This window comes from Muntiacus reevesi, chromosome 6 (genome assembly GCF_963930625.1).
Source record: "Muntiacus reevesi chromosome 6, mMunRee1.1, whole genome shotgun sequence".
Classification (NCBI taxonomy): domain Eukaryota; kingdom Metazoa; phylum Chordata; class Mammalia; order Artiodactyla; family Cervidae; genus Muntiacus; species Muntiacus reevesi.
The window spans coordinates 27844397-27863091 of record NC_089254.1 but is presented as its reverse complement, the minus strand read 5'-3'; the positions used below and the strand labels follow the sequence as shown (position 1 = coordinate 27863091).

General features: G+C 35.9%; 1 protein-coding gene across 1 annotated transcript in view; it reads right to left on the bottom strand.

Moving 5' to 3' along the window:
• The window catches only part of ABCB5 (ATP binding cassette subfamily B member 5), a 114562-nt gene that overhangs the window by 23454 nt on the left and 72413 nt on the right, over positions 1 to 18695 (bottom strand). Inside the window, exons 19-20 of the mRNA XM_065938846.1 lie at positions 12689 to 12772; positions 2003 to 2206 (exon numbers count right to left, since the gene is read on the bottom strand). Of these exons, the coding sequence (XP_065794918.1) occupies positions 2003 to 2206; positions 12689 to 12772 (288 nt within the window). The remainder of the gene's footprint in view (positions 1 to 2002; positions 2207 to 12688; positions 12773 to 18695) is intronic.

Genomic DNA, 18695 nt, shown 5'->3' with positions numbered 1-18695 from the left:
AAGGGAGAAAGGACTAATAAGAGAGCCTTAGAAAATAACATTTAAAAAAAAAAAAAAACTAATATGATCATTTTAAATCTGAAAAATAAAACATTTGATGATTTGTCCAAATCTACACATGCAACCAAAGAAGGATCAATATGTTTTACTGGTCCATATTCTAAGTTTTGGTGCTTGGTAAAGTAACAGATTAAAAAGCCAGTGGGAAAAGGACACGTTGCCTATTTGATTGGAATTAGTAATTGTATAGTCTGAGGTTACTCTAATAATGCAATAAGGAAAAATCAAAGACTTTTGATTTATAACTAAAGCTCATGACATAAAAATTAAGATGAATAAAATACAATTAATTAGGGCCAGATTAACTTGGAAGTATGATAATTTGCAAACACATGGAGGGCTGAACAAAATTTCAGGCTAAACAGTTCAGTCTTTTTGTTCAAGCTGGAGAATCCCAGGGAAGTGGGAGCCTGGTGGGCTGCCGTCTATGGGGTTGCACAGAGTCGGACACGACTGAAGCAATTTAGCAGCAGTAGCAGACATTCTAAAGGTCCTTATCTAGTGCAGGAAAGGTGGAAAGGCCCAAGGGTCATGAAAACCAGATTTATTTGAGTCTTGTTCTTCACTGAATCCCTATTCATGAATATTCATACTATATCTAATATGATACAGTCACTGTGATTCAGACCATAAGAATATTAAAATCATTTTCATACTCAGGCATGTTCACCAACTTTGATATAAATCTTTAATACTATATCTTGGGCTAGGTGGCCAAGAGAAGACTTCACATTTACATGATGCAGCTTCCTAAAGTCATGAGAAACAGGTTTTGGACCTCTACTGAGATGCAAACCAAGAAGGATAGAAGGTCCCCAAAAGCAAACAAACAAAAAAGTTGACTATCATCTAAGAGGTAGGCAACAGCCTGGGAAAGTAATATACCACCTGCAATTGGAGAAAAGGGTGGATAGAAGATGGATAGACACTCAACAAGGATGTTACGTAAGAGATTCCTACTTTGGGTGAGTGGCTGGATCAAATGACATCTCTTTCAATTCTTAGATATTATTAACATTTCCAATATTTCCCTAAATCTCTACTACAGTGATGATTGTTATGAATATGACTGATCCTGGGAAAGTTGCATGTGGGTTTATTTGCTAAGTCATGTCCCACCCTTGTAACCTCATGGACTGTAGCCCATCAGGCTCCTCTGTCCATGAGATTTTCCAGGCAAGAATAGTGGAGTGGGTTGCCATTTCCTTCTCCAGGGGATTGTCCCATCTCAAGTTGAACCCTGGTCTCCTGCATTGCAGGCAGATTCTTTACTGACTGAGGTACCAGGGAAGAAAGTTATATATGTCAAAGCATTTTCTAAGTAAATACATTGTTCATTTTGATCAGTATAAAGTTTTGTTTTAGGCACTCCCATTAGCAGTACCTTGCCTTGCATTTAGTAAATATTATATTTCCTCTTTATTTTGAAAAATGAACTGCCTGTAGTTATTCAAGAAATTTAATTATTCAATAATTAGAGAATGGGCAATCACAATGTTAACAAATTCCCCCACAATTTGCTAACAGTAGTAATGACTGACATTATTGAGTGCTTATTGCTTTCCAGATACTATTGCATATACCTAATAAGACTGTTTTCTGTAGTACTCATAAAGATCTATAAATGGATAGTATTTTATTTCTACTTTACAAGGAAGAAATTGAAGTCCAGAAATGTTGATATAACTTGCTCATATCACACATTTGTTAGTGATAGAATCTGGATTCTAATTCAACCAATTTGACTGCATAGCCCATGCTCTAAATTAGGTACCCCCCTATTGCTATGACATATCTATACCCATCCTAAAGTGATTTGTATGGATTTCAATACATATACACCACTTTACAGATTCTTAAGAAATGAAGTTAATGTTAAAATGGAATCTCTTATTGATTTTCTCTTAAAATGTTATGACTGTAACAATGGTATTTATTTTACCTTTCCAGCACGCATAAGTTCTTGCTTATCCTTGTTGGCAAATCCAGTCATTGCTGCTGTTTCAATCATTCCTGTGAAAGCAAGTACTGGAGCAATACTCAGAATCAACAGTGTCATCTCCCATCCGTATATGAAGGAAATGATAACTGAAAGTCCCATGTTAATTGCATTTTGTGTTAAGACTCCAACCCTTGAACCTGTTGCCTATAATCAGACATAAATTGGAGAAAAGTCAGTTAATTTTAAGTTTATAAGAATTGCTATGATAGCTTCTTGCAAAATAGGTTTTTTGGGGGGGATTTATACATAGATTTTTATTCTGAATATATTTCATAATATCTTACAGAAAAACCAAATGAACTTTTGGGTCAACCCAACAATTAGAGATTTCTATTTTTTTTTTTAGTCCCTCAGTTGTGTCTGGCTGTGATGCCATAGACTGTAGCCTGCCAGACTCCTCTATCTATGGAATTCTACAGGTAAGAATATTGGAGTAGGTAGCCATTACAGATTCTTAACCATCTAAAACACCAGAGAAGTCCATTTAGAGATTAAATAATGCTTAAGAGTTTAAAAATGTCCTATACTATGCGGTCACTATGTTTTATTTGTATACCTTATGTCCAATATTATTGTCCTTTGAATTGTTCCTATTATTCTTTGGATATATTATTGCTTTCTGATACAAAAATATTTTCTAGGCCCTACACCTTAAATTTGTCATTTCTTCAAGGAGTCTGAGTTCCTGTTAGTGGAGGATGTTATTTAGAAGTCAAAAAAAAGAAGTCAATATATAGTGCCAGTTGTGTTCATTATCAGTGGAATGTTAGTGGATATAACCGGGGAGTGTGTGTGTGTGTGTGTGTGTGTGTGTGTGTGTGTAGATGGATGCACATATTGAAATCTATATTTATTTCTCTCTTTACATTTCTTGAAATCCATGGGTTTATATCAATGCATCCAGTTCCAATTAAAAAAAAACCACAAGGTTATTATTTCTGGCTTTCTCCCTTCTAATATTCGTTATCCACTTCTTCAATAGTAAGAAACCTAACTCCCATTTTCTTTAATAGAGTTTCATGATCAGTCTCTCTGCTATCATGCAGATCATGACCCCTGTCTCTGCCCAGGAAGCGTACCCTCTCCTCTGCACACTCTGGTTTTGCTTTCCTGCATGAGGCTGGTGCCTCATATGAATGCCCAACTCACCATATGTGGTCTCCAAAACACAGTCCTGCCCCTTCCTCTTACACCGAAAAAGGGCTGATACTCTTAGCTACGGTAATGTAGTAGTGCTGAATTGAATGAGGATATTCACTGAAGTATAGCCTTTGTATATAATATCTTCCCTTTTCTGCACTTTATAACAATTTCACCCAGCAAAATTCTACAGAGGCAACATCAAGATAGAAAAGGAGTTGGAAACATTATGGTATAAAATAACGTAAAAGAAATTTGGGGAAAAAATTCAAAATAGGTAGAAGTATCTTTATCACTGTTTGATGAGAACTACATGTCTTGAAATTTTAAGCTCCTTTATGCTAGGATGAAAAAAGGAAACCCTTATTTACCTAGAAACATAGCTACAATCAACTAGGATATCAATTCACTTTTTAGAACATATGTTTTGCTCTGATCATGAAAACATGGTCATTGGAAAAGGTCTAAATAATGTTTAAAATGACATCCTTCCAGACATAAATACATACACATTCAGATTAGGATTATTGTATGTATTCAGCATTGTATCCTGCTTTTTTATCCCTTTATATTACACTGCAAGCTTTTTCATAGGTCATTAAATAGTCTTCAAAAAATTTTTAGTAGATTGCTTCCAATTTCTCACTACTAAAAACAAAGACATAATGAGCATCTTTGTGCAAAATCTTTGTGCTCATCTTTTATTTCCTGATATTAAATTCCTAGCCTGGAATTATATGTTAAAGGGTATATACCCTTTCATTCTTCATAGATATTGTCAAATTGCTTCTCTAAAAAATGATATTACTATTCACTGATGTATCCCCCACCCCCAAATTAGTATCATCATTAAAATAACATTAATGAAAAATCTTCTTTCCCCACAGGGCTCTGTGAAGTAAAAAGTTGCCCAGCTGTGTCCAACTCTTTGTGACCCCATGGACTACACAGTCCATGGAATTCTCCAGGCCAGAATACTGGAGTGAGTAGCCATTCCTTTCTCCAGGGGATCTTCCTGACCCAGGAATCGAACTGGGGTCTCCTATACTGCAGGCAAATTCTTTACCAACTGAGCTATCAGACAGAGCTCTGACTTACTCCTAAAAATTTTTTTGTGATTTTAGTTTCAAGACTGAATTTCATAATGATTCACTATTTTCCCATTTTTCACTGAACTATGAAAGAAAACTCCCCCAAAGTAAAAACAAATAACAATAGCAAAAACCAAACAAGCCACTAAATACTGCAAATTCAGACAGACAGACAGACAGGTAACGTATTTTAAATATGCCTTAAGGTGTTTATTACAGACTGACTCTAATCAATGAGGTTGAAATAAGAACATCATTTGGTATTTAATACTTACTCACACTCTGTCTCTTGAGGGTTCTGGATGATGCAGAGATATATGATGTGTATATTATGATTGAATTGTCCTACACCTCCAACCCAAATTCATATGTTGAGATCCTGACTCCCAGCTCCTCAGAATGTGACTGCATTTGGAGATAAGGTCCTTAAAGAGGTGATTAAGTTAAAAATGAGGTTTTTGAGGGTGAACCCTACTCCAGTATGATTGGTTTCCTTACTTTTTTTAAAAAAGGAAATTTCAATGTGGACATGTTTGTACAGAGGAAAGACCATGTGAGAACACAAGAAGAAGAAAATGATATATAAGTCAAGGTGAGAGGATGCAGAATGAAACCAGCCCGCCAACATTTGGATCTTGGGCTTTTAACCTCTAGAGCCATGAGGAAATAAATTCCTGTTGTTTAAACCACTCAGACTGTGGTACTTGGTTACAGCAACCTAGCAAACTAATATACTGTCAACTTACTTCTTTCCTCCCACCCACACCATGAGTTTCAGAGTTATATAGATCATATAGTTAGATGAAGAGGATGTGGAACTTAAGCACTTGTAATGTTGAAGGTCCCACCCCACATCAAATTAACTATGGAATGCCCCTATAGCCACATAAACTCTATATATTTTTCTATAAAATAGAAGTATTTTAAAAAATTACAATCAGGTTTTGTTAAGAATAAGATATTCTTTTAGCATAAAATTTATCTAGATATTACTAAGAAATTACTTGCCATCAATTACTTGATAGCTATGTTTTGTAGGCCTTTATACGTTCATTAATTTCCACTTTGTAGTTTCTTAGTTTGAAGTCAATGACTTTTCCTTTTTCAGACCACAGTTCTTAGCACTATATCTATATCAACAGAAGTATGAAATATATCCAGTGGACAGTTATTCTTTTCTGTTTGGATATTTCCTATTAGGTGGCCATAATATAGTTCCTTTCTTCACTGCCTTCCTCTGTTTTTATCCTAGTTTCTTTAAAAATTACAATTCTTGACGGTAGATCAAAAGGAAGTAAAGAGGTAGAAAACCAGAAGAGGGAAGACAGAAAGTATGCTGAGGATTGTAGCTTTTGTGTATAAAATTACGCAGTGTGCTGGAAAGAGAGAGAGAAGTACAGTAGATGAACTGTAGATGCCACAGTAGATGAACATTTGAGAGTCACTGAAAATTAGGCTATACACTATGCATACCAACCTCATGTCTAAAAACATTCAAGTGTAAACGTGTCAAATTTTTGATGGAACAATCTTGTGTTTGAACGTTTTGTTTAGGACATAAGAACTTTCTATAAACTGACTTGTACTTGCATATCCTTGCTTTTTTTTTTTTTAACTTATTTTTAATTGTGGTTAAAAAAGCACATAAAACTTACAACCTTAACCATTTTTAAGTAGTGTTAAATATATACACATTGTTGTATATAATCTTTTTAATATTTAAAATATTTCCATAAAGTTCTAAATATTAAAATTGTTTCTTGAATTATAATTATCATGAGTATATATATATCTAATTATCATTAGTATATTATATATATAATGAGTGATCATTATAATTATTATCAGTGTACCAAAAATCAAAATATAGTGTATATAACATACATTTTGTCAATACTAAATTAAATGATAAAAATTCATTGTGGCTACATTTCTTTTTTTTTTTTTTGTGGCTACGTTTCTTTTTTCTTTTTTTTTTTATTAGTTGGAGGCTAAATACTTCACAACATTTCAGCGGGTTTTGTCATCCATTGATATGAATCAGCCATAGAGTTAGCACTTGTCTCATGCATCCCACCTGGGCTGGTGATCTGTTTCACCATAGATAATATACATGCTGTTCTTTCCGAACATCCCGCCCTCACCTTCTCCCACAGAGTTCGAAAGTCTGTTCTGTACATCTGTGTCTCTTTTTCTGTTTTGCATATAGGGTTATCGTTACCATCTTTCTAAATTCCATATATATGTGTTAGTATGCTGTAATGTTCTTTATCTTTCTGGCTTACTTCACTCTGTATAATAGGCTCCAGTTTCATCCATCTCATTAGAACTGATTCAAATGAATTCTTTTTAATGGCTGATTCAACAAGCTTGAGTTACCACTTTTGTACTAATCTGCTTCTTGAAAATAAGATCATATACCTTTCTACGTGGCACTTTAGTTTAAGCTACCAGAAACTTATTGAAATATTCAGTCAATGCAGCCATGGACAGGCCACAGTCCCTGCCTTTCGGTGATGGTAGCAGGATAAGAAGGATCTGAATATATCTTTCTTATTCCAGGAAGAATTCTTTTTAAAAATTCAGTCTTGAAAAATTCTACAAGAACTAAAGGAAAATAAAAAATTGCCTTTAAAGCCTACAGTAATAGTGTAGTTCTGGAAAGAATTTAGAACTGGAAATCAGAAGAAATTTAATTAAAGTTCTTTAGATTCTTTATCAATGTGCAGAAAAATAGAATTTTTCCTTGAAAATTAAGAGCAGAAAGTCATAATTAAATAGTTCTGCAGATAACAATTATGGAGTATCTACTATGTCCAAGGGACTTCCCTGGTGACTCAGAGGGTAAAGCGTCTGCCTTCAATGCAGGAGACCTGGGTTCGATCCCTGGATGGGGAAGATCCCCTGGAGAAGGAAATGACAACCCACTCGTCTTCTTGCCTGGAAAACCCCATGGATGGAAAAGCCTGGTGGGCTATAGTCCATGGGGTCACAACGAGTCAGACACGACCGAGAGACTTCACTATGTCCAAGGTACTGTGCTAAATGTGGGGAATACAATTTTGATATGAAAATTCCAGAAAATTGGTACCATAAGAAAATAAATGGAAGTAAATTCAGTATGTAATTGTAGAAATAAAATTCCATATGGCAGGATTTCTGCTTCTGGCTAACATGAACAGAAGAAATGAATTTGTCCTTTCAGCTGAAACAAATAAAAAATAGACAAAATACATGAAACAATAAATTTCAAGATACTAGACCTAAGGCAACCAAGGGAAATGGGAAACAAACAAGGTGAGCCCTATGATTGCCCCAGCTTACACCTTGAAAGGGCTTCAAGGCTGTAGAATAGACAGGGTGAACTCTAAGCCCTCTAAGGCAAAGCCCACCAGACTGACTAAGTGGAATAGACAAAGCTGAGAGTCTGGAGAGTCCAAGGAAGCTAGTGTTTGCAATACAGAACACTAAAGGAATACAGAAAGAAATCTAAATATCCAGAAAGGCTCCCCCTTGAGTATTCAATTGAACGATGCATGTGTGAAGGCTAGAAATAGTGATTCGTCATACCAGCCTGACTAGAAAACCTCATTATTCACCTGGCATTGGGTATCACATGCTCAATGTCTTGCCTCAGTAGTTGACTCCAGTCTTGCTTAATAAATCTTAAAATCAAGACCCACCCCCTCCCAAACATCAAACTGTTTCTGGGTAATTTAACTGCATCCCAGAATAAGAATATTTATAGAAACACAAAAATATTCAGCACCTCAAAATTTATATTCACAACATGTGGCATCTAGTCAGAAATTATCAGGTATGCCAAAAAGCAGCAAAAAAAGACCCTTAATGAGCATAAAAATCAATAAATTGAAACTGACTCAGAACTGACGGAAATGTTAGATGTAGCAGATAGTGGCCTTAAAAGTTATTATAGTTGTATAGCATACGCTCAAAAAGTTAAGAGATAAGGAGGGTAAATGAAAAAGACCCACGTCAAACTTCTACGAATGAAACATGTCAGAGTCCATAAACAAAGTTTTATTGAAACACAGCCACGTCTCTCTGCCTATTGTCTGCCGCTCTCTGGGCACTGCAGTGATGGAAGTTGAGGCATTGCTAGAGAAGCCTCACGTGCCCCGCTGCTCACTTTGTAGAGCTGCTCAGTGTGAGGACACTGTAATCTGGGAGCACGTTGAGTGCCACATGTGTTGCTGTACTGTGGTATTTTATTCAAGTTTTTAAGATTACCATTGATGTCCATCATCTAAAGACAAGAAGGGAAGAGAACTTCCCTTTGGGACTTTGGGAACGTCTACTTTTAAGGCACAATAGGCTGTGGATCACTTTGTGTTCTAATTAGATGCCACAGTGTTGTGCTTATTATGCTATGATACTGTATAGTTCTAAAAATAAACAGAACATGTCAACATTAGCAGACAGCACTCATCATAAAATTCCTAATTCACAGGAAAGTAACATTTATAAAAATTAGAAAATTAAAATGGAATAACACATCTTAACAATTTATTCATAAAACTAAAAAGTGAAAATGAGGCTGAATCTAAATAAGTTTCTGAGTAGCTCATTTATTAACTAAGTCAAGAAAATCACAGATAGTTAATTAAATCATGTTTGATTGAAGCAGTGGAAGAAATGTGTTCAGAAAGGATAAATTTATATCAGATGACTAGTGTTTTGATGAGAACTATTGCCCAAAAAGTTGAGAACAGTAGAAATCTTAATGATCAATTGAAAATCATTTTGAAGGTCATTTTGAGTAGTTTCCCTGGCTCTTGATGGGTTGAACTAAATACTGATACTGCTTAATTGTTGGTTTTTTTGAGGAGTCAGTGTCAAAGTGAAGTGACTGAAGTGACTGAAAAATTAGCTGCTGTGGATAATCTGTATGCAACAACTACAGTTGAGAATATTTTTAAAGAAGTTGAGACAAAAACCTAGATGAGTACAACCTGAAGTGTAACCTGCTAAGATGTACTACAACTGATTGTGGCAAAAATATTTGTAGAGGGAAAATAAATTTATAAATAAATTTATAAAGTTTGTGAAAATGAAGGTGTTTAAGGCCTGTTGTTATTCATTGTATTCATTAATATTTTGTGGAAAATAAATGAATTTATTACACATTATTGGACCGGTATGCTCAATGAAGTCCATTTGTCCCTATAGCTTTCTCTTATTTTTTTGGTCAAAAGTGGAAGTTGAATTTCTTGATTTGTCTTCCCAGCAATTTGTGGGTTTAGCAGTGGTAAAGTTTTACTATGGAGTACTGGGTTCAGGGCTGAGATTGAAATTTTTCTTTATAAAAAGAACCACCTTGTCCACTGTGGTTTTGGATATTAGGTTTTGCTGTAGACTTGATAATGTCTCAATGAATTCAACCTAAAATTGTAAGGCAAACAGCAGTTATACACCAACATTATACTGTGGTAAAGTGATTTCAGTGACTACTCACATTGTTTGAGTTGTAAGTAATGTTAAGCTGTTTTATATGCTTTCCATGTCAAAGAATTAAATCAAGAAGTGAGGTCACCATTGCCTACCTAGGCAATGATAGCCAAGCTCTACCTAATCAATTCATTGGGCTCTTGGAATTAATAAATGAAATTTTTATTTCTTGGGGGGCAATGTAACTATAGTTCTGATGAGGAGAATTCTTGGAACTAACATTATGTCTGTCACTGGTATATCAAGTGTACATTGTGGCATCAATAACACTCTTATGGACAAAAGTGAGGCAATACTTCTGGTTGATGAAGAGGAGTTGCTAAAATATACAGAAATAGTACCTTGTAATTCTGTGAAATTCAGAATTTAAAATGGCTCTATACCTTTAATAAAACTACATTTTACACAGAAAATAGTCTGTTGACAGCTGGCAGTAAGCCATTACCTTGGGCTGAAATAATACCAGTTAAATTGGTTGTATTCAATCAACTGCTTCAGGAATCACTTTGTCCTATAACCTTAGTTCACTAACATGTTTTTCTCATGACTCTCAGAGTATCAGAACATCTAAAAATGACCAGGAGCTTAGACTTTTGGTCATCAGTAAGGGTTTCATAATAATATTTATTGTTATTAAGAGGCTAGTTCATGAACATTCACCCTAATACATTTGATAAAAGTAACATGTGACTGAAATTGCATGATGAAGAAACTGAGATGGAAATATTTCTTCCTTAAGTTGATATGATAGGACATATTGCCCTGAATTATTGTTTTTTGATTCCTCTCTAGTGTGGTGTGTCTTTGTGAGTAAAAAAATAGTGGTCAAATGGGATTTGGAAACAATTCCTCCTTTAATAGAAAGAGAATTCATTCAAGTTAGGTATGATTCTACCTATATATGGCAATGCAAGGGTTTATGTGAATTATATGCCAGTAGACACAGTCTCATTCTTGATATCCTTCTTTGGTTGCTTTGCTTTTCAAGTTCTGCAACTTTAGATGGGTCATCGGTATTCCAGCCATCTAGTCTTTAGCTACTTCTTATTCAATGAAAATGATTTGACTTGCCCAGAAGTTATCATGAGAACAACAGTTACTAACTGCAACAGGAATTTTCAAATGATCAAATGGTATTAGTCAAATGCTTATATGGAACCACACTGACAAATATTCTCATTAATTTCTCTTGATGAGAGACAACATTATCATTTGACACAGCTAAGAGATTTTAGGAAAGCAATGTTGGTCTTTAGTACTAATTTGTTCTTTTCATTCAAGTAAATACTTACTTAAAGAAATGTCTTACTTATCAAGTATAGCTGGTAGTAAGAATACCTATTTCACTGAATTCTTAAAAGATCTGAATGATGATAGGTAGTAAGAGAAAAACATTCACACAGCAAAGCAAAAAAAAAAGAAAGAAAGAAAGAAAAACAAGGTTTGTAGAATGGAGATCCAAATGGAATTATAGGGACTGATATTTCTGCCAAATTTAGTGAAACCTTGAATTTCTGAATACAGATGTTGTCATTCATCTAATTCTTTTGTGCTATGGAGGATTACTATCCTCATTATTTAATGACTAAGTGAAATTCTATCCATCATTTTTTTCCCATTTATATCAGTAAAACCCAACTTCTCAGTCTTACTTTAAAATTTAAATGCTATCCAATGAAATTTAGAGCCTTGTTTTAAAAACTATAAATAAGAGTTTCAGGAAGCAATGAAGATGATTCCCCCTTTCCTCTTTAGGTCTTTCTACATCATAAAATTAGTTTTCTAAACCAATACAGAAGCATGTGAATGTTTATAATTGTCACCAACTTGCTCTATTCTCTAGTATTAGAAATCTATCTCCTTGCATGTATATATTGAACAAAGAGGTTTTGCAAAAGTTACAAAAATTAGAATAGTGGCCATGTCTTGTGGAAATAGCTTCTAAAGGAAAATGCAATTTTGAAGAGTTGTTTTAGTTGACAATTTGTTGCTCTGATAGCAATGCTGTAATCAACATTTCAGTATTTCTAAACAATAACAACAACTAAAACCTGTTAAGATTTTTCTGTCATTCAGAGGTGCATCATTGACTTTCCTTTTCTCCACATGCATAAGGAAAAAGGAAAGTTTATAACTCTGGTAGAATTCTTATTTTAACAAAGAGATCAAAAACTTTATCTCACTTAAATTCAAAGTGGAAAAATTTTGTTTTGCATTTCTTTTCTCAATCGTAGTTGAAATCCCACTTGTAATAGAAGATTAATTTTATTAAAATAACTGGATGAAAACTAATAAATTACTCTTTATCTCTTCCATACTATCCTACTCCCCATACTTATTTAAGCATCACTTTGACATACATTATGCTGGTCATTCTGTTGTTACTTTTGAATATTGTGCATAAGGGTGAATTTTATTTACGCCTATTGTGACCAGTCATGATTACACATAACTCTTTAACTTGATCTGTATAACAATAGCACAGAATCATTTCCAGATACGCATGAATTTAACTTGTTACATATTATGTTAAATGAGATTTTATTTTCTGGGGGAAAGTAAAAATTAAACTTTTTTCTTTTAAAACTTCCAAGTTATTTGTGTGTTTTAATTTTGTTACTTTATCTTGAATTACTATCTAATTTTGAGCTTTTTGTCTAGCTCATTCTTGGTATTTTCTGTAGTCCTCTGGTTATCCTATTATATGTCCTAAACGCCCTTTATTTTTAGTTAAAAATGTCCAGAACTGAAAGGCTTCCTTATATCTTTCATTGAGAGCTCTCTGTTAGCCCTGAGACTTACCTGGTCTCCTTAATGACGTGGGTCATCTCAGCATAGCTCACATATATGCAAAGACACATATGTGTACAAGCATTCATGTTTAACACAAACATACACCATTTAAAAATAAAAGCAATATACATACTCCTTGGATTTGTGCTATATCTATGGCTAATATTGTTGTCAAGGCTCCTGTGCTGTTTTCTTTATCATCAAACCAGGAAATATCCTAGAGAAAAAAGAGTTAAAATGGTTATCAAAAAATGCTTTGATTTGTGATTGTGCTACATTAACTTGTGCTGTATGCCTATTTGCCCAGCCATGTCCGACTCTGCAGCCCCATGGACTGCAGCCCGCCAGCCTCCTCTATCCAAGGGGATTCTCCAGGGAAGAATACTGGAGTGAGTTGTCATGCCCTTCTCCAGGGGATCTTCCCAACCCAGGGATCGAACCCAGGTCTCCCGCATTCCAGGTGGATTCTTTACTGCCTGAGCCACCAGGGAAGCACTATATTAACTTTGAAGGCATTTATTTGCCTGCCTCTTTACTCACAGGCACTTAAAATTTATGGAGCAAATAAGTTTTGTTTCTTACTTCATAAAAATCTATATGTAGATACTAACCAAAGAACTTAAGCCCAACAGCTTGGACTCATTACCATGCTACAACACTATATAATAATCAGTGTTTAAAATGATCATTTTGAACTGCCAATTTAATTGATAATTTTACTCCACAAGTAATTTTTGTGGAGAGCAGATTTTACTAAAAACGTAAGGTAATGCACAACACACTTTAGAAACATTTCCAAACTTTCTGTCTAAACTTAGAAATGGTAAAAAAATAAAATAAAAAATTAAAAATCTGTTTCCTTCTCTTCAGGACCTAGATACGCAAGATTTTCCCTGACACTTCACATTCCCACCTAGATCTTATAAGTACTGGGCATTTTGAGAAGCTAAAAAGGCAGAAAGCCTGCTGCAAAACCCCTGCAGGCAAAAAAAGCATGCAATTTGATAGGTCAAGAATACACACAATAAAAGCATAATGTTATAACCGATTTCATTTTCAACATCAAATACAGATAGCACTTAGCACTTCTCAACTTGAGGAATGCTGACTTTCTTTCCTTAGCTATTGAATGTTTCCTCCCATGCACTCAAATTACTTAAACCTCTTATGGCTTAAAACTATGTGGAGACTGGCTCTAAAAATGATTGATTTTTAGCGAGTGAAGAGCAAAAGAATTGTTGAATTACTACAACCCAGCCAGGGCCCTGATGCCCAGGTAACACATTTCTGCCAACTAAGGAAACAAAAAGAAGACACATAGAAGGTGGTGCATTAATCACGCTGCTGTGTAAGAAGAAAGCCCCTGTGGACGAATATGGGAGGGGTCGGGGGATTGCAGTCCTAGCATGACATCACTCCTCTGTAAACCTCTGGACTGGGAAGGTATCCCAAACAATTTATGGTTCTAGGTGCTCAAAGGGCATGTTATAGAGATCACAATCTGCACTATACTGTAGTGGTGTTGAGAACAGAACCCAAGTCAAGAGCCTGTCTTATTGTGAACACACATGAGCGGTAATTTTAACCACAGCGCTCCTGATCTAGAAGACATTACTTGGTTTTTATTGTATACTAGCGGGCTTGATCCCTGGGTTGGGAAGATCCCCTGAAGAAGGAAATGGCGACTCAACTCCAGTATTCTCGCCTGGGAAATCCCATGGACAGAGGAGTCTGGTGGGCTACAGACCATGACGTTGCAAAGAGTTTTGGACAGGACTGAGTGACTGAGCATGCACTCATAGAATATATATACATATATATATTTATACATATATATAGTTTACACTGTGTAATTATTTCTATATTTCAACATGACATGGAATACCCAAAGAAGTTTTAGATACAATATAAAGTAAAAGTATAAAAAATAATTTATTATTTAATATTACATTCCTGATTCTGTTGTTGTTGTTCAGTCACCCAGTCATATTGGACTCTTTGTGACCCCATGGACAGCAGCATACCAGGTCTCCCTGTCCCCCACCATCTCCTGGAATTTGTCCAAGTTCATCTTCATTGTATTGGTGATGCCGTCCAGCAATCTCATTCTCTGATGCCCTCTTCTCCTTTTGCCTCGATCTTTCCCAGCATCAGGGAATTTTCCAATGAGTCGTCTGTTTGAATCAGATGATGAAAATACTGGAGCTTCAAGTTCAGCATCAGTCCTTCCAGTGAATATTCAGAGTTGATTTTTAAGATTGACTGGTTTGATCTCCTTGCTGTCCAAGGGACTTTCAGGAATCTTCTCCAGCACCACAGTTCTAAGGCATCAATTCTTTGGTGTTCTGCCTTCTTTATGGTCCAACTTTCATAACCGTACATGACCACTGGGAATACTATAGCCTTGACTATAGTACCTTTGTTGGTAGAATAATGTCTCTGCTTTTCAACAGCCTGTCTAGGTTTGTTATTGCTTTCCTGCCAAGAAGCAATCGTCTTCTGATTTCATGGCTGCAGTCACTGTCCGCAGTGATTTTGGAGCCAAATAAGAGGAAATCTGTCACTACTTCCACCTTTTCCCCTTCTATTTGCCATGCAGTAATGGGGCTGAATCTTATTGGTTTTTTAAAAAAACATTTAGTTTTAAGCTGGCTCTTTCACTTTCCTCCTTCAGCTTCAATCAGAGGCTATTTATTTCCTCTTTGCTCTCTGCCATTGGAGTGGTATCATTTGCATATTTGAGGTTGTTGATGTTTCTCCCACCTATCTTAATTCCAGCTTGTAACTCATCCAGCCTGACATTTCTCATGATGTGCTCAGCATATAGGTTAAGCGAACAGGGTGACAGCAGACAGCTCTGTTGTACTCCTTTCCCCATCTTGAACCAGTCAGTTGTTCCATACAGGGTTCTAACTGCTGCTTGTTGACCCAAATACAGTTTCTCAGGAGACAGGTAAGACAGTCTGGTATTCCCATCTCTTTAAGAGTTTTCCATATTTTTCATAATGCACACAGTCAGAGGCTTTAGCATAGTCGATATAACAGAGATAAAAGTCTTTCTGAAATTCCCTTGCTTTCTCTATAATCCAGCGAATGTTGGCAATTTGATCTCTAGTTCCTCTTCCTTTTCTAAACCCAGTTTGGACATCTGGAAGTCTTTGTTTTGCATAATGCGGAAGCCTAGCATGCAAGATTTTAAGCATGACCTTACTAGCATGGGAGATGAGTTCAACTGTCTGATGGTTAGCACATTCTTTGGTACTACCCTTCTTGGGAATTGGGATGAGATTGACCTTTTCCAGTCCTGTGGCCACTGATGGGACTTCCAGATTTGTTAACATAATGAATGCAAAACCTTAATGGCATCCTCCTTTAGGGATTTAAATAGTTCTGCTGGATTTTCATCACATTCACTAGCTTTATTAACAGCAATGCTTTTTAAGGCCCACTCGACTTCACACCCCAGAATGTCTGACTCTGGGTGACTAACCACACCATCGTAGTAATCTGGTTCATTAAGATCTTTTTAAATACAGTTCATCCATGTATTCTTTCCATTTCTTCCACCGGTGGAAGGGGCATAAACTCGAATTACTGTGATGGTGAATGGCTTGCCTTGGAAACGAACCAAGATCATTCTGTCCTTTTTAAGGTTGCACCCAAGTGCTGTATTTCAGACTCTTGTTGCTTATAAGGGTTACTCTGTTTCTTCTATGGTATTGTTGCCCACAGTAGTAGATATAATGGTCATCTGAATTAAATTTGCCCATTCTTGTCCACTTTAGTTTGCTGATTCTTAGGATGTCAACGTTCTTACCATCTCCTGCTTGACCATATCCAGTTTTCCTATACAATACTATTCTTTGCTGCATCAGATTTTACTTGCATCACCAGACACATCAACAACTGAACATCGTATCCGCTTTGGCCCAGCTGTTTCATTCACTCTGAGCTATTGGTAATTCTCCCCCACTCTTCCCCAGTAGCATATTGGACATCTTCAGATCTGGGGGACTCATCTTTAGGTGCCATATCTCTTTAAAAGGCCTTTTATACAGTTCATGAGGTTCTCATGGTAAGTATACTGCAGTGGTTTGCCAACTACTCTTGCTTGGGAAATCCCATGGACAGAGGAGTCTGGTGGGCTACAGTCCATGGGGTCATGAAGAGTTTTGGACATGACTGACTGACTGAGCATGCACAAATGCACTTATATGTATATATATATATATGTATGTGTATATGTGTGTGCGTATAGTTTACACTGTGCAATTATTTCTATATTTCAGCACGACGTGGAATACCCAAAGAAGTTTTAGATACAATATGAAGTATAAAAAAGAATTTATTATTTAATACTACACTCTTGATTCTATAGTATAGTAATTGCTCTAATACATAAGGCAAAGGATACATGTATGACTAGTCTTAGTCCTTATCTGATGTTCAATCAGCAAGATATCCAAACTTGCTTTTCAACAAGTCAGCAATTATTCACTCTAAGGTTTGCTTTTCAGCATAGGTACTATGTGCTAAAACACTTAGCAGAGTTTCTGGAACACAGATGGTATTGAGTAAAAATTAGCTTGCTTCTTATCTTCCTAATGGCAAAATGATTATAAGTTAGGCTAAGATCCCCTGGAGAAGGGAATGGCTATCCACTCCAGTATTCTGGTCTGGAGAATTCAATGGCCTGTACACTCCACGGGGTCACAGAGTTGGACACGACTGAGCAACTTTTAGTTTCATTAAGTTTTCCGATACTAGAAAACCCATTTTCCTGCCAATAATTCTACTAGAAGTAAAAAACTACAGTAGTGGCATTGTAAGTGCTTGGTATGTTTTTGCTCATTTAATCATCACAAGTATAAGACAGATACCATGATTATTAATATTTTATAAATGAGAAGAAGGAGGTAGTGAGAGATTAAGTAACTTGCTCAAGGTCAAACAGCTGGAAAGAACTCAGGCCAGGATTTAAACCTAGGCAACCAAATGCCAGAATTTTTAATCAAAACCTTTTTCTGCCTCCCATCTAACTGAAGAATTACAGTTGAGTTTCATGATACGTTTTTCCTGGTTCAGGATTTGTTACCTCAAATCTTTTTGGAAATTCCTTAGTGATCTCCACTAATGCCATCATCTAATGATTTAGAGCCCCCTCCCGCCTCCCCCCTCCACCCTCCGTGCCAAAGCCCTACCCAATTCAGTTTAGAGAGAAATAGGCAAAAATAAACTTCACATCTTTTAAAAAGCCAAATAGATCTATAGGCTAATATTTATCATTGTGTGCTCACTTGGTCATGTCTAACTCTTTGTGACCCCCATGGACTGCAACCCATCAGACTTCTCTGTCCGTGGGATTTTCCAGAAAAGAATACTGGAGTGGGTAGACTTTCCCTTGTCCAGGGGAGCTTCCCAACCCACAGACCGGACCCATATCTCCAACATTGCAGGCAGATTCTCTACCAGCTGAGCCATAAGAGAAGCCCTTTTTCTGTTTTGCATATAGGGTTACCGTTACCATCTTTCTAAATTCCATATATATGCGTTAGTATACTGTATTGGTCTTTATCTTTCTGGCTTACTTCACGCTGTAGAATGGGTGCCACTACAATATTGTAAGGTAATTAGCCTCCAACTAATAAAAATAGATGGAAAAATAAATAAATAAATAAAAAGAGAAGCCCTTAAACATAATAAGCAATGAGTTATTTATAATCACTGAAGTCAGCAACAATTTGAACATTCTTTTCAACTGGAAGGATCTCAAGTGATGAAATAAAATAGAGATTTTATACCTACAAAAAGACCACACCTGATTCCATAAATACCTCAACTTCAACTGAGGTTTCAAAATGGTTATAAAAAGCACTGCAAGTTTCAGCATGCTTTCTAAGACAAAAAACAAAAAATCTTATCTCAGGGGAAAAAAACAAGTAATAGGAGTTAGGGAAAAACTGTACATTAGGAACTTCCCTTACTAACAGACAAAAGTGAAATTTCTAAGACATTTATGAAGAAAAGGCCAATTACATTACTCTTTTTTTCCAATTTTAAAAAAGCAAATAAGCAAAAAGAGTGCTGAAGAATGAAGAGGGAAAACAAATGGTGAGCTGAAAGGGGTTCAGTTGAATTTA